This window comes from Acyrthosiphon pisum, chromosome A2 (assembly GCF_005508785.2).
Source record: "Acyrthosiphon pisum isolate AL4f chromosome A2, pea_aphid_22Mar2018_4r6ur, whole genome shotgun sequence".
Taxonomy (NCBI): Eukaryota; Metazoa; Arthropoda; class Insecta; order Hemiptera; family Aphididae; genus Acyrthosiphon; species Acyrthosiphon pisum.
In genome coordinates this window covers 107,216,161-107,234,373 of record NC_042495.1, presented here as the reverse complement: position 1 = coordinate 107,234,373, position 18,213 = coordinate 107,216,161, and the positions used below count along the sequence as shown (strand labels likewise).

The window sequence follows — 18,213 nt, the reverse complement described above, 5'->3', positions numbered from 1 at the left end:
ATTATAATAATATATTCCTACTGTCAAAGCATGTATTTATTAATACCATACCTACGTCCGTTGCCGATTTGTCTTGCTAAGAATATCCTATACCGTGCGCGCATAATACATAATACAATTTCCCTAGTATGCATATAATATACTTCGTGTGATTTTCAAGTAAAACCAAGTAAAGATTTAAGATATGCGTACTGAAAATATTAAATATTTAAGCAATTCTATGTATTCGATAATCATAGTAAATGTAATATTTATTGACATATCTGTTTGAAATTAGGTTTAATATATATACTTTAATATATTACCTATATGTACATTTCACGATATATTATAATATATTGTAAACAGTAATATTATTATAAATTTTTATCCATAAGGTAGTATAGGTAGGTAGGTACAAATCTTAAAGTCTTTAATCCTCAATCACTTCGTGCCAAATTTTATAGTTTCAAAATCGTGTTATCTTATTAATACCAACGTTCGGTTACGAAATCTAGCCCCTCTCGTAACGTGGCTCTGGTGGTGTAGATGACGGGGTAGGGCTGTAATTCATATATTATACAGGGGCGGCTCCAGGGGGGGCCCTAGGGGCCGCGGCCCCCCCAACGCCCGTATTTATAAAAATATATATTGTTAAAATAAATGCATATTAAATTATTATAATATTGTCATATGGACTATATGGGTCATAGAGGTATGACGGTGTATACGATGTACCTGCTGGGTAAATGGAATAAAAATAGACGACTTGAATTTGTGTTGTAAAAATGTTTGTTTTCTTTTTGTTATAAGATTTTGTGAAATTATAACTTGCCCCCCCCCCTAACCAAGGCTCTGGAGCCGCCCCTGTATTATATCATATAGAAACAATAGATTTCTGCAGGATTTTGACGGTCGATCTCTGAAATGGCCACCTGTAATTGACGGTGGCGTGTCAGCTCATAATATTATTATACTTAATGCAATAATATCCGAACACTGCTAAATGACAAAACATAAACTACCTATAATATTTAATTAAATACGATAATATTATATTATATGTTTTTAAACTAACGTTATTTTTATCGTTGTTTTGCAGAACAAACACGGCGGACCCAACGACGAGACCAGACACGCCGGAGACTTGGGCAACATCCAAGCGGACAACACGGGGGTGGCACAGTTCTCTTACTCGGACTCTCTCATCTCGCTGGTCGGCGCCCACAACATCCTGGGTCGCGCGGTGGTCGTGCACGCCGACACCGACGACATGGGCCGCGGAGGGTTCACCGACAGCCTGACCACCGGACACGCCGGTTCCAGGGTTGCGTGCGGAGTCATCGGAATCCTGTAGGCACACTGCACAATATATTCGCGCAATTATTAATATTATTATCATTACTATTCGCTTAATTTATTATTAATTTTATACACCGTGTGTTATATACATGAACGCATTATAGTTATCGGGATATTTGTTTTTACAAGGGTGTCCCTTTGTATATTAATGTCTTTGCAACATTTCATCCGGTCGGCTATCTTCCTTCGCTCTCTATATTCACCATATTATGGTTCTCTGTCTCTGTCCCACACTCTATTCGGTCAACACGCTTTCTTACATATATATATAATATTATAATTTATTTATTTGTAATTTATCTTTATTTATATCAGTATATATTAAATAGATCAATAAACGCGGGTTTTATCTTGCATTTATTTTAATTTCTGTATTTTGAGCTTTAACCCCCATAAAGAGGTATACCTATATAATAGGTATACATCGCATTGTACTGCAGTGATACGCACATAGGCGTGCTCAGACTTTAGTTTCAGGTACAATAATATAATAAGTTGATCGATTAAAATCAATGATTTTATAAGAAACAATATACTATTTTATGAAAAGACCAAAATAAATACTATTCAAAAATTGAGAAATATATTAGGTAATTAATACTATTATATAAATTACTAGCAGCAATTATTATCTGACTTCACCGGGTTAAAATTAATCTATCTTTCTATCATTTTCCGTTTGGATTAAATTTAAATAAATAATACGAGTTCAATTACAACGATTAATTTCATGATTTTCCACTTTTTAATTCTGTACATATATCTTTTATACAAACACAAAATACTGGAGATAGGATTCAACAAAGTTGATGTAAATTCAATATCGTTAAGATTGGTATTCGACTTAATGTGAAAAATATGTCCAGAATAAAAAAACAAATCATAAAAGTATTCATTGCAATTATGTTCATAAGAATTTGTTTTTAAGATTTGTTTAAAAAATATATATATTTCTAAACATGTTTATATTTCTCCTAATATTTATTTTAGTAATAATATAATCTGTCACCAATGGTATTATTTAAAAACAAATAAATATTCAATATTTGTGAGCCAATATGAAATTCGTGTGTGAGCCACCCTATAATAATAATAATATTTATTAACGGAATAAAATTTCAATTTACAATAGTATCCTAATGACAGCGTGAGTTAGGTATATTAAAAATGTATACAAATAATAAAGGAAAAACATATATAGTAACATATATAGTAGGTACCTACCTAAAAAAATAGGCTATTAACACCTTCTTAAGCAATCTATTAAAGAGTCTATAGACATAACTTTTATTGAAAACCATCCACGAGTTTTTGAATATATAGGGAATAAACAATTAATGAACTAATTAATGAATGAAAATAATAATAATTAATAATAATTAATTAATGAATTAATTTTTTATAAACAATATAATATTTATATGTAATATAGGATTAAATCTGGAACATTATTATGATAATATTATAGGTCGATTGTTTCATTTATTTATAAATGCGTTTTACTTGAAATCCGTCCCTATTCACTGCAGATAAAAAATGTCCACTTTTATGCCAAAAAAATATTTATGGATGCAAAATGTACACACATGTCCCTTTAATAAATGGATACTGCACTCAACGGCTTTCAAACGTGTAACATATGCTGCACCTGTACGCACGCCTATTGTGATATCACTATACTTACGTTTCCTGCTTTCTGTATTTTGTGTATTATGTTTGTGAATTTGTGATTGCTTTTCCGCACACGTATTACGGCGGCGTTCGTTTAAAACATAAAAATACGCTCCAATTTTTTTTTTTAACTTCAAGTTTTTACCGACGACAATATACAAAATATTATCTTTAAATCACCGGCAGCGCTACGATTTCTGTAACTTTACATACCCACTAGTCAGATGAAAAAGCACTCTCAACATTTCACGTGTTAAATATTTTATTTGTTTTTACTACTATTAAATTGGGCGGGGGTGGGGGTAACACCGTTTCTTCTAAGGTTTTACAAGAACGTCCATTATATATTATTCAAGACTGCTTGCGAATATCAAGTCAGCAATTCGTGGTACTGGCTAAGACCAACAGCATTATTATAATAATAGTTTTTAAAACCCGTTGAAAGTTTTACACTCCTATCTACGCTTGTATAATAATATGTAAATATTATATGTTATTGTAACGTGTGTATGTTTTTATAACACGTTGTTGAAAGTTATATTCAGCTATGTACGCGCATGTATAATATATAATATAATATTATGTGTGTGTGCTTTTAACGATAAAAATATTAATATTTTATTTTTACACTTCAACGTGTCATGGCTATATTATGGTACAGTCCGTTAGATATACCATTATACCAATCAAATATATATATATGTATAAAACAATGACCAGCACCGGGTACGCCGTGCCGCGGCGTCATAAAAACGGCTTAATAAGTTTTCGGGTCGAGATCGAGGGTATAGAGGGTGATTTAAAAATTAAAAGTTTTTTCTACCATCATAAATAACAGCGAGAGAAATATGTATGATTATTACCTACTGTTGCAGCGTGAGCGTACATTATATTATAATAATAGTCTTCCAAAGTTTTCGGTGGAAAAAAAATAAAACACTTTAGTTGCGGGTTAGGGGTTGTATACGTTATAGGTTTACTGTTTAGGTTGTACGTGGGGCACTACTTTTCATTTTAAATCCGCTTGTACCGCCTACACACACGTATATAAAATAGAATGTACGACATACCTGCAGCTATATTCACGCGTACAAAATATAAGATACCTGTATATAATATTAATATTACGTGATTGATGCGTATATGAAATAAATCCCATCATGTCGGCTTGGATATGAGACCCGACGCGAGAGAAGAAGTGTGATAACTAATAATACCAATATAACATTTGATGTTATCTATTTATATATCCATATCATACGTCGTGTAACCACCATCGGCTTCCAGCGGTGGCTCAATGCTGCTGTGCCTAATTTATATAGAGTCATCGCGTATCGACAAGACAACCACGGTTATATATTCCAGAGATCCACCATAAACCGAACCCTCGTCGTAGTCCCGATTCGGACGCGTTTCCCGTAGACCGCAGTTAGGTACCTAGGTATTCTGAAATTAAAAATTAGTTTTCATGTCGAAGCAAAATTGTTTTCGTACTAAATCCATACCAGAGTAGCAATAATAGTGGCGTGACAGAGGTGGTGGTGCGCCAAAAGACAATAGCTGCAGGTACCTGTATATCATACTATTATATCAACTACAAGAGGAAAAATATCATCTAAAAAACGGTGATAGGGGTGTGACATCGGGATAAATAAAAATATACGAATACGCGTGGTGTCTATTGAATGGCTCAAACAGCGGCGTGTATGTGCAATAAAATTTTAAAAGAAAAAAAATTGAGGGTTTTATTCGTGGTGAAAGTCACGTCCACGACCGCGTGGTATATAGGTAATATATGTATATATTATTATATTTATATTTTATACGTATGCATGTTTTTCTGTTTCTTATGACTGCAATTTTTTCCATTAGAGTTCTCGTCTATTCTATCTAGTATATTGTAGCTATACCGCCTGGAAATAAGAGAAATACAAACCTTTGTAAAACCTTAAGTGAATATTGTTATATACTTTTATAATAATATACTGAACGGCGTTTATTGACGAATAAAAGATTGATATCACGCGTTAGTTACTTTACCGATAATAAACACTGTTGCCATACTATATAGGTAGGTACTCGTAATAACTGCCCTTTGAATTTTGATGATGACCCAATCATCGCGTACTTATATATATTTATCAACCATCGAGAAAATGAGCTGACCGCTCGTCAATGTTAAGCGACGTTAATATATTTATTTTTCGAATGCGGTTATACACAGCAGTATACATTCGCGTACATCATTATAATTACTACAACTGTTTTAAAACGAGCTATTCAAACGATCACTTCGCGTGCAAGACGTCTATAAACGATTTTTGGACGGCGGCGACGACGACGACGGATATCATTTTAATGATATATAGGTAAACACGTCGGCGTCGACCGATTAAATCTCGTGCACATTCGGTGTGTTTATTAAAATAATTTACTCGTAGTAAACGCCAATTTACGTGCGGCCTATAGAGTTACCATTTTAATATATATGCAGCCATGCAGGGCGATTCGCCGAGCATATTCACCCCCTCCGTTTTATTATTTAATTAATGTGTTTAATCTAAGAATTATGATTTTTGAAAATTTTAAATATACTTAAAGACAATATTTTCATATGCTTAGATTTTTAAAAAATACCATTTAAGACTGCAGTCTTATAAATGGCTATAACATAGTTACTAATGTACAGCTATTACGGTGATACGAAACTTTTTTTAAACAAAAGATAATAATGGGGGCATTTTTATCGTAAATCGTCAAGCACGTGCTTTTTTTGAAAATGTTCATATACTTAAACAAAAATTCGATCACTAACAATAATCATTAATAATGGATTCGCATCAAATATAAAATAATTGCATTATATTCAGTATAGTCCTGAGTAGTGATACTCAAACATAAGATGCTCATACTTGAATACTTACTAGTAGATAACTACGGTAATTTTCAAATAATTATTGTCCATTTGTCCCTAAAGCTTTGAACCAGTATTAGAGTGTAAAGTGTAAAACTGTAAACTATATTATGGCATACAAAACTAGGTACCTATATTATAATATAATATATTTCTTTATAATACGTGTACAATGTACATATACCTCCTACTGTGAGCTGTGAGCTGTGAGCTCGTCAAATTTCTATGTGTTATTCTCGTATATAATATATTTAATATACTATATAATATTATATGTGTATGTATAATATATATGGTGGTAAACCTCTTCGGAATATTATTACGATATTGTTTTATCGGAGTCTTGCGCGCGTATCTTATCTCTTATTCTATACTGATAGTTTAGAACTTGTTCATAGTTGAAAACAGAACATCCCGTGCGTCTTTACACTACGTTACTAGGTCAGTACTTTCCGAACAGCGTACATGATAATATGTATATACACATATAACCATATATTATCCTATATACCTGTGCAAATATCGTGGACTGAAGTTTAGTTTAATATAAGACTTAAAAGTTTACAGTATATATATATATTATTATGTTGTCATTATGTGTAAGCGCAAAAAAACACACCTGAATCGCGCAAAACACGCACGTCTGGCTCAGTTCCATGTACCTACACGCTGCAGTAGTGAGGACGGCGATAAAAAAGTAAATAAAATATACCTCGCACGGGAAAACGCTGGCCGAAGCAAATCGTAATTTAATATATATATATTATATAAACATATACGCCGTAAAATACCGCTTGTTAGGTGCAATTTTTTTTTCGGTTTATGTAATAATAATATATAAAAACATCGTTTCCCTCGTCGGATTTCCCCGCGAAAATTCCACCACAGGCACAATCTCTCTCTCTTCTAGTCCTCTCTCGCGCCCGACGTCCGAGTGCTATCGTATATTATATTAGTGACGATTGGAACTGTATCGAACAGTGTAATTCCGCACAACTGTCACGAGTATACATATGTATAATACGATAACGACAGTTTGAAAACAGCACTGCGCAAAAGGCGCGTGACGATATTTTTTTCGCCCCATACGATTATTACGCTTTATTTTTTTAAAGTTTGGGGATATTATTTTTCCCACTGCAGGCTATATATATAAACGGAAGGTTTTTCTGTTCTTTTGTAGCTACTCTTTTTTTTGTGTACCTACCTCTAATATATATTAGAAAACAATACGCGTCTTATAAGACATAGGCCCCAAGAGGATACGTCACGCACACGAATCGAAAATATAAAACTTTGTATAGAATTTTTTGGTAACATTTTTTGCTGATTCGATAAAATCGAATATTTTTTCTTGGTAGTTTTTGAAAAACAGTTTTTACGATTTCGACCAATTACTTACCCTAAATTAATTATATTTTTAACCATACTATAGGGTAATAAAACATGATGTATTATTATATAATATAAAAGTAGATATATGGGTATATTTTATACCTAAATACAATCACCGGTTATGGTACGCACATCAACATATTATGGAACAATAAATTCATATTTACAACCACGTAACAAAAGTGGTTACGGAACCGATTAATCTAGTTAAAACAAATATTTATCTTTAAACTGTAGTTATAAAATATACAATTTATTGTTGACATTTCATACAGTTCAGACTAACTTAATACTTTCGGTACTATCAACTACATGCTTGGGTAACCCTCTATATAAAATTTGATTGGCTAAAATAATACAACCATTTACTACAGCCAATTTATTTATTTTTTTTTTTGCGGGTATAAAAGATATTGAAAAGTAAGTAAGTACATTATCAGTTGTACACCCATCACATAAAATTACTTTTAATTCCGAATTTGAGTTAGACTATAAAACTTGATAGTTTTTAATTCTTATAATAATTCATATACCCATATAATACTCGTATTTATAAAATATAATCATATATAATTAAAAATAAATTGGATTACCTATTCAAATTCGTACACTTCTGTTGTTTTATACTGTCTTAAATCCTAATACAAGTAAACCATTTGCTCTCTAGGATAGGGCAGAATCTCTTTCAGTTATATTTTTCAATTTGCAGATTGAAAAAGTAATAAAAAATGAAAAAATGACCCACGCCAAAAAAAGGCTTAGTAAATCAAAGAATGGTAAAATAAAAGTTTCAAAATTAAATATATAAACATTGTGCTAAGGAAGAAATGTTTTACTGTAAGTTAAAAATAATGCAATTTTTTACAAACGCACAGCCTTACTAAAAATTAATTACAAACCGCTCAAATTTCGATGAAGGGTATTTGCAGTTACTCCCACAATTTATATAATACATGAGTCGACGAATACTCAATAAAGTATTTAAAGACAAATTTTATTTTGGTCGTCACAGTCATTATCGATTCATCGAATCGGTCACCATATTATTATGTTGTCATTTCGGATAATATTTGTTAAGAGAAAAACTCGTGTTTAGGCGACAGGCGTACACATATATGTCATCGATTGTCGTGTTGTCATTTTTACATTCAAAGAGAATATATTTTCCCCAATTTTAACGTTTGTATTCAACACTCGTAAAAATATGATTATTAATTATTCCACCGCACGACACAAGTACAAGGGAAATAACTGAAAATGACTGTTGTACAAGTGATGGTACAACAATAAAGAAGGAACCCTTAATGAACGTGCAATATATAGTATAACACTCGTATAAATAATTGTCACGTATTTATAACCGGGACGCGATCAATTAATAAAATCGAATAATTATTATTGCAGCATGTCGTTTCGCAGTGTTTTTTACCATTTGTGTCACGGAACAGCTATATAGTGTATATTATAAATGAGAAAAAAAATAATTAATCGGTACGGACCGAGACGGCATTTCTTTTTAATTCAAAACCATCGTAAAGTGGCCCAGACGTTTCCACCGAGTACTGTATTACTATTTTGGAGAAAGAAATATCTGAAATTATTTTATATTCACAGTGTGGTCCCGAAGCGCGATATTATATGGAATATATATATCATGGCACGAAACGAAAGTTTTCGAGAAAAAAAAATAACAGTAATAACACCGTAATGAAAATAAAAGTTACAATTTTATTGTATATTCGGTATCAAACCGAGGGCAATTTACGCGCGCCACAGCGGTGATGGCTGAGGCGGCGCGGCGGTCGTCATTGCTTATTACACCGTCTTCGCAGTTCCGCAAAAACGTCCGATATAAGTTTGCAGCCTATACTGCACGGAATCACCTCGGGGACCGGCCGAGAAACTTGCGACGCGCAGAGGAAAAAAAAAAATTAATCGGCTGACCTTGACCCATTTAGAACGTCGTATAAATTATGGGTGTAATTATACGCACAATTTTTCTCGACGCGATCTTGAGCGGAGGACGCGCTTTCGGATTTTAAAATGTACGCAATTATTAACGCGAGTCCTGGGCAATGACATTGTGCACGCACTTACGACGACCGAGGACGAAGTCTTAACGTTTCGCTGTTGATTTCAGATCTGCGTCGGTTTTCGACGTCAAAACAACTTAACAAGCTATATTACGATTCGCGAGCTAGCGTGTACAAGAAAAACTGTAAATCCTTTTTTTGTCGACGACTCGATGCGCTTATTCATAATCCACGACTCATTTAAGCCCACCACTCGATTTGTTACGATGCAAGTCTCGGCATTGACGGTAACGGTGCAGGGCAAACGTCAAAACCTCGTCGATGCGGATTAAGCGCGTATTCTCGATGTTCCATCACGTTTTATAATAATTCTCCTGTCTTGCGACCCAACGCAATCAAGACGTGCTTTTTAAATACGATTATAAACACGAGTCCTGCGCAATGATATTGTAAAATCATATTTTATAATCGCCGTTCGATTAAATCCGCGATTCGAGTGATTGTTTTGCTATAAGTCTCTGCGTTGACGGTGACAGTGACGGGAAAACGTAAAAGCCTCGTCGAAATAAGGATTAAACGAGCATTTCAAAATATATTTTGATATTCTGTCACGTTTTATAATAATTCAACAGTTTCCCTCGACCATAATACGTAATCATATCCATACTGCAGCTCCGACGCACACAGTTTAACTGACAAGTGACGACGCGTCGCAATAGCCGGAAATAAGTTTAAACAACTATTTCAGCAAATAGTTTTGCGTTTTGAAACCAACGTCGTTTTTAAAAAAAAATCCTGAGCTGGATTTGATATATTATTAAGATGGCCGTCGGGAAGGATAATATAACGAGACATTTACTTGAAAATAATATAATATAATGTCTAAACGCATTGCTTTCGGCGAGAGACGATAGCGCGACTTTCATTTAAATCTATTCCTAAAATTATTAATAATGCTTTATATATATATAAAAAAAAATAAACTTCAAATATTGATTATAGATCAAAAGTTGTTACATAGGTATAGTAATTTAGTTACATTAATTTCAGTTTTTTCTACTGTTACATATATATAATATGACGTCCGTACACAAGGGACACCGATTAGTTATACTTATACCACGGCGAATTATTAGGTCCCAAGTTATCAAGTTAATACGACCCTTCGTGTAATTGGTTGCAAATTACATTGATATGACGTTGCCAGCGACCACATTAAATTTTCGTTTTTCAACCCGGCTTACGTATAATAGTAATTATTGGCATGGAAATGCAGTAAGCATACCTACATATTATAACGTTTATAATACAGAAATTTGATAAAGAAAATCTCTACTGATTTTCGTAGTTATATGTTTAGTATTTTATATATTATTAGGACTCCACGCCTGCATTCGTAGCTCCCGTTTAACTTCTAATTATGAGATTATATGATTTATGAGCAATTTTTATGTTATACATACTCATAAATCGCTTAAAAATTAAAACATCGTGAAAAACCAATGACGAGAGTACATAAATTGAGTTTTGAGTTTCTAAGTTCAATAACAGGTGCGAATTCATTCTAATATTTAAGCTAACATCATAAAATTGGTTCTGCTGAACTAAAATTTGATATGTTAGACGGAAACAACAAATGCAGTCTTAAATCTATTTTTTGTTTTTAATAAAATTATACCCTATAATTACTGGTTGCGTGGGGTGGGACACAATCTATAAATGCTCGCCGAAAGAATAATATACAATATATTATGTATAAATAACGACGATAATATAAAATATATTTTCTCGTCATCGGCTTCGACCGCTAAACGGACGAAAAATCTCGGCTTTACATTACCTATAAATACATGATGTGTACAATAAACGGCGGGCGTTGATTAACACTCCCTTTGATTGTTCAGAAATATATTTATATTTTGTATTACATTATTTACAATTCGTCCGGCGGCGGTCCGAGGGACCATTCATATCTCGTTGTCGTATATAATATACAGTAATACAGTATATATCATAATATATAGGTACTTATAATACCTATGTACATGCCATATACATATTCCCGCGAGCACAATACACGCCGCCGCCGCCGCCGCCGCATAGAATGTGTGTTAATAATAATATCAACAATATATATATATGTAGGTATAATAGTATAATATGATATAATTTGAAATTTGAAAACGTCGGAAGTGTATGGCGTATAACGTTATATGTGTATATAGAGAGAGACGAATTTTCGTAGGACCCGACGACGATGCGGCCGCCGGCGAATCGACTACAATATTATAATACTATATACGTTTTTTTTTTAAATATATATATATACAAACTCGGTCACATATAATGTTATACATAAACTACCACGGCTGCGGCTGCGGCGGCGGCGGTGAGGGGCGAGAGGTTGATTTCGAGAAAATTTCCTCTAAAACCGCCGCCCCTTAAAACCGTACCTATAACAATGGGACCCGATAAAGTGTCAAAGATTAAACATAAATCATAACCCAATATACCACACACAAACACACAACCTTCGCTCGTACATGTCATGTATATATACGGCCTGCACGTATATTATATTATAATATTATATATCCGTCATTGTCGTCTGAGAGCAGTGGTAGAGAGAGAGAGAGAGAGAGAGAGAGAGAGAGAGAGAGAGAGAGAGAGAGAGAAAATGAGAGAAAGAGAGAGTGAGAGAGAATGAGAGAATGAGAGAGTGAGAGAGAATGAGAGAAAGAGAGAGTGAGAGTGTTGCAGGTCTATATATAACGATAATCGTGTAGAATAACCTCGTGTGAAACACAATATAAGTAATAAGTATATTATAACATTATTAAATATATTATCCGCATAAATAATAAATTACTATCTTCTATATTACTATATATATATTTTTTTTAATTATTTCGTCGTACGTGTTTCGTACACTGATGCAACCATTTCGCGAAACTGCTATAAAATTAAAAACCTTAGACCCTTGAAAAATAAAATAAAATCTAAAATCAATAAACACAATCATTTATAATCAATGCTTATACAGATACCTACAACAAATTTGGGTAATGTTTTTTTTTTCGATTCGCTCGTTGAACAAATTCGTCTTTTTCACCATCGCGCCCCCCAGGTTTTCTCTCTTTTAAATTATATTATGAACTCGATAAAAATGACGGGCCGGTGCTTGGATTATGCAAATTAGTCGTCACCGGCCGACGGGGAAACGGAAAAGACAAATCCTCCTTTTTAAATAATAAGCATATATTATTATATTATATACTGTATATATAGCTATGGGTATATAGCTGGTGTTTAGTTATTTTCATAAGGCTCGGGCGAACGGCCGTTAATTCGGCTAAATCTAAACGCGAAGTTTTTACTGATAAAATTTAATTATTTCGACGACGATGCGACGACGCTTTGACGAAGTAATAATAATAACGATTTTTCAAAATATCCAGTCAATTTATTACGCACTCGTAATTTGTTTTTTGTACTTTGACAAACGCATAAAACTGAATATAATATAATATAATATATTAATAAATTATCCCGATTACCGGACGGGCTCTATAATATATATGTATAAAAACAACCGAGATAATTAATTAAATATTATATTATAGTAACCGCGTTTCGTATTCACGAGCACCGCGTGATTTACTCGATTCACGTGGCAGCAAGTCGAGCCTTTTCGCGTTATTTATTATAGTCGGGTCATAGATTATTAATAAGAACTACACTACACTTGCTGCAGGGCCGCCGGGTATCGTCGGGGAGTGAGGGCGATTTCATACTCGTATATTATATAGTATATATACTTCCAATATATTATCGTGTATTCGTGTGTGACACGCGACTGCAGCGGGAGAGGCGACTTCGACCTTTTCCTTATTTTTATTTTTACGTTTGAATACATTAATGAAATAGGTTTTTATTAAAATCGGGCGTAACTACAAATTATATTATTACGCAGCGTTGCGGCACAGTCGTTATAAAGGATTTTATGGAATTTGCAGCGTTTAATTGCTGCATCTGAAAAATAAAAAGTAGCGAGACCGCCGCTCCGTGTCTATAATATGTGATCGTCAATCTTAAGACAGCTGCAGACTGCAGTAGCAGTGTACTACACAAAATCAATTGCACAGGTACACTATATAAGTACATAAGCACTGCAATGAGTTATATCGTGATTTTCATAATAATATTAATAATGTGTATGTGCGTATTATAATATAGGTACTGTCAAAGTGTGTGTGTAGTACACTCGAGTTGAGAAAAACACACTCGTTTAATATTATGTACCTACACCGCGACAAACGCATTTTGTTCATTTCGTCTGTCACGAACAGGTCAAACAGTTTATTATCTATAAAGTACCTGCGTCTATATGTACTAATATATTATACGTGTGTATATAACGATAATGACACGACGTGTTAATGTGCGTTTTAACGACGTCAACATCAACCATACTCAGTTCTCGAATTGGAAATAGGTATAAGAGAATTGTCTTTTTGACTTGAAAAAATGTGGTCCCATGAAATTATTGAACTCGAACGCCCTAACTTTTGAGAGGCAGAGCGAAAACCCTTACACCCAATCAACAACCCACAGTCAATTACAAACAATTAATAATAATACAATTACAAATTACAATATACGAGTAGGTATTGCCAGTAACGAATAACGATTACTATTTTCGAACAATAATATTATCATGTAGTCATCGATCGTATCTATTGATTATAGATTATATAAACATTTAAGTGGTCTTGTGGTATATAATGTTAACCCTGCGGGCTGCAACCACCACAAAGATAGATGTAAAAGAATTATTACTGCAGTCTACAGGTACCTTTACCTATGCGTTTCGGATTTGCACGCATTTGATATTCGTATAATGATGTTTTACCAAATATGCATACTGTAAAGGTACATAAATATCTCGCGCATTGTCATAAACTATAATAATATACCATTAATATATAGTGAACATAATATGGAGACCACCGCACGAGACACGATTTATACGTTAAATGTCTCGCGGGAGGATGTTGCTATTATTATTATTTATTATCATATATTATATTATTATAATACGAAATTGTTTTTTAATCTGTTTTTATATAGAGTCTACATAGAAACAAATGTCTATAGTACGACAAACAAACTGTATAATATTTTGTTTTGGGATACTTATACATATTAGATAACTGGTAAAGGTATATTAATGTATTATAATATACCTATGATATTTTTTGTATTACTGAAGGGAGTGTTCCGTGAAGTTATAAGCTTCTTTTTTTTTTAATAAGACTTCCCTTCTACTGTAAATTATTTAGTGGATAATTTTTCTGAAAATGTCGACGCATCAAAATCAAATTTCGAACGACTTTAGTTTTCGAATTAATAATTTTGTAGGTAAATACTAAGAACAATAGATATATGATAATGAGTTTTTATTGTTTGTATAAGATATAGGAGCTATGGTGATTTGAAAATGTTAGTGATAAATATTAAAAATTTGGAAAAATGGCCCAAGTATAATAATTAATAAATATTAGATACAATAGGTAGGTATTACATCTATTTTATATTTTTGTAATACTGTTTTTAATAAATATATTATCCTTATATAGTAGGTATAAAAACATTTTCATAATTAAGAAACTATTCGTTCAAATTTTGAATTAGGTCCACTAAATAATTTACAGTGAAAACGAGGGGTCTCATTTGAAAATCATAAATTTGTATCGCCCAAGAACACTCCATAAGTAGTACAAAACAATTTAAGGATTTTAAAAATTGGCTTTGAATATCTTTAAAAATTCTAAAAATCATAATTTAAATTAATTTTATCAGAGGGAATTATAATGGGGATGACTGAATGAGCATGCTAAGTGAATCAACCTGTATACATATATATAATATATGATGTAGTATCGTTTTTGTTTGTCGGTAATTCGGGTTTATTAACATGATATATTTCAATAATAATAAAAAAAATGTATTTTACCAGAGCCACGAATGTTGCATTAAATTCACGTTTCTCCGAAATTCAATTACATATTGTTATTATATTAAGTACATTATAATATTATATTATATTCGTGCAGTAATATTCGCCTCAATATGCACATCACAATATAAATTTGGCGGAAATCGTATAATATAATATTTCGCAATAATAATATTACAATAAAAAATATTCTAACTTCTCGCGGTCGCGGCCTACTCGCGTGTCCGATTTATTAACATAATACCTATACGCTATTGTATAGGTAAAACATAATACTGCTGCAGCAGGACTCACACTCCAATGTCCTGTCTATAAAGGTATTATTATTATAATATACGCCCGCCACATGTGTATATACGAACCGCACGCTCACTACATAATATATATATATATTATAAGCACGCGATAATCCCGCAGCAGCGACCAGCAAAATCGTATATATATAATATCATATATGTATTTATTTTACTTTCGTTTGTTCTGCAAAACTTTCGTTTATATCCAAGTATATAATAATAATAATATACGCTGCAAAAGCCGGCGGAACTACGACAAAGCGTTTATTGTCGTCGGTCGTCTAGCGTGCAGAATATTCTCTCTATAGTCTATATTATTATTATATTTATAAATGTGTGTGTGTGTATATATATATTATATATTGTATAATGTATATATGTGTGTGTGTAGATATATATTTAATATAGTTGTCGCAGATGGAACCATCGTTTTCCCCTCGTCCTTATGGCGCTTACGCCCATGTACGTATTTCTGCTTATTATATTGTTACGACGGTTGCAGCGCAGAGGAATCGCTACCAATTTAATTTCGTCCGAGTGTTGAGGAGTGCAGCCGTCCAAAAATGTAATGTAGTTTTGACAAAATCGTCGCCGACTCGGTGAGATATTGGGCATTTGAACAGAATAATATATAATACTATATAATTGTCAGCTTTTCAAATCGCGCGGATATTGTCGTCACTCTGCGTATACAATATTATATGCTGTACACTCGATGGCCGTAGAGCTTACATTCTTTGGAAAGTCTGTCGAAGTTCCGCGTCGTAATATTTGCATAAAAAAAAACTCGGTTTATTAGGTTCCTATGTATAAGTTAATATATAATACTACTTTGAGGGGAAGGAAGGCGCTCAAGCTCGAACACTCACAAAAAAAAATATATAATATTATTATTTAATTTTTATTGAAGTACAAAACGACCGCGACGGTATTTTCCGAAAATAATAATTATTGTTGGCATTACTTTCTAGATCGTTGACGAAAATTATAAACATAATATTTACTTGACGAATATTGAGGACTTGGTATCCCCTATCTGGCCATATACTGATGACACTCTATTGTTATACAATTTATTATTATCAACGGAAGTTATCACCGTGTATTATTGAAAGTTATAGAAGCGCTGGATTATTATAGGTATGTTAAATCTTAGGAATGCGCTACGAAAAAATGCGTTTCAAACTGTGTACACTCATCCTATAAACTTTTTAAAAATATATTCGCAGCGCGTATCCTTCATCTACAGGCTATAATATATGCGAACATAAAATAATAATATAGTATGAGATATGAGAAGTGAGAACAAAATAAATATTAATTTAGATGGAAATATTATTCGAAGTTTAGGTTGAAGTGCCTATAGGTGTATGATATTATGATATAAACAATATAAAAGAATATTACAAGTGGTTTTAAAAAAACATTTTTTTTTTTTTTTTTTGATTTTTTTGTCTATCTATAATATGTTTAAAAAATATTGACAATTTTTTTTTCTGTTATAAACAGTGATCCGATCACGCCGTGGGACAAGTCGGCGGGTCACCGAAGTCCGTCCACATCGCACGTCTTGTTGCTGACCGCCGTGGCCGCGATAGCTTCCATGTTGGCCGCCAACTCGATTTAAACGCACACGCCGACCATATCCACCTGCACTTCCACCGCTACGCCTCCGATGCCGCGAAAAACTCCCGTTACGCGAAGGTTCTCTCTTTCTCTCATAACCACATTTTTTTTTGTGCAAATCTGTGCGATTGCGCATCTCTTTACTCAGCGGTGACTATATAAGGCAACCGCCACAATATTACGCCCGAAATCTACAGTGGTTAATACCTACTTAACCTTTAGTAACCGTATAGGTATACGTTACGACCATAATATTATATGTTATATGTACATTGTACAAGTGTTTAGGTTGGCGTGTACCTCTATTATAATTTATATTATGTTTAATTATCCTCATCTCGAGCGCAGACAAAAATGAATAACAATTATTACTATCACACAATTAAAATCTGAAAATACATTTCATATAGGCGGCGTCACTATGCTGAGTGGGGGCTTGATAGGGGTTAAGTCCTTCTCGGTTTCGCTTTAAGACCCCCTTCATAAAAATATGATTTACGATTACATCATTCTTTGCGAGGCTTTAAAAAAAATTAAAGTTTTTTAAAATCATTATTATCATTAAGACCTTACGTAACCACACCCCCTCCCGTCATCCCCAAAATAAAAAAAAATGCTGACCTAGTTTCGCCTGAGGTATTACGTAGGTAGTAGATACACACTCGTCGGACTATACCCACATATATTACACCAACATATATATATAACCATATAGGTGTTGGTACTTGGTAGATATTATGTAACACGATATTATATTATTTTAAATGGTATAATATCGCGTTGCAATATTTATAACGAAGACGCCTTTGATATTATATAACATTTTTTTCCGAATCACTTTAGAATATACATAGAAATTGATGTAGCACGTGCGGAAACGTCTATTATATTATTATTATTATTATTATTTATATTAGC

At 33.0% G+C, this 18,213-nt stretch overlaps 1 protein-coding gene across 1 annotated transcript in view; it reads left to right on the top strand.

Annotated features, from left to right (window-relative positions):
* LOC100162795 (superoxide dismutase [Cu-Zn]-like) overlaps window positions 1-17,882 on the top strand; it is an 81,545-nt gene extending 63,663 nt beyond the window's left edge. The window contains exons 4-5 of the mRNA NM_001162681.2: window positions 1,082-1,332; window positions 17,179-17,882. Of these exons, the coding sequence (NP_001156153.1) occupies window positions 1,082-1,332; window positions 17,179-17,296 (369 nt within the window). The 3' untranslated portion in view covers window positions 17,297-17,882. The remainder of the gene's footprint in view (window positions 1-1,081; window positions 1,333-17,178) is intronic.
* The last annotated feature ends 331 nt before the right edge of the window (window positions 17,883-18,213 follow it).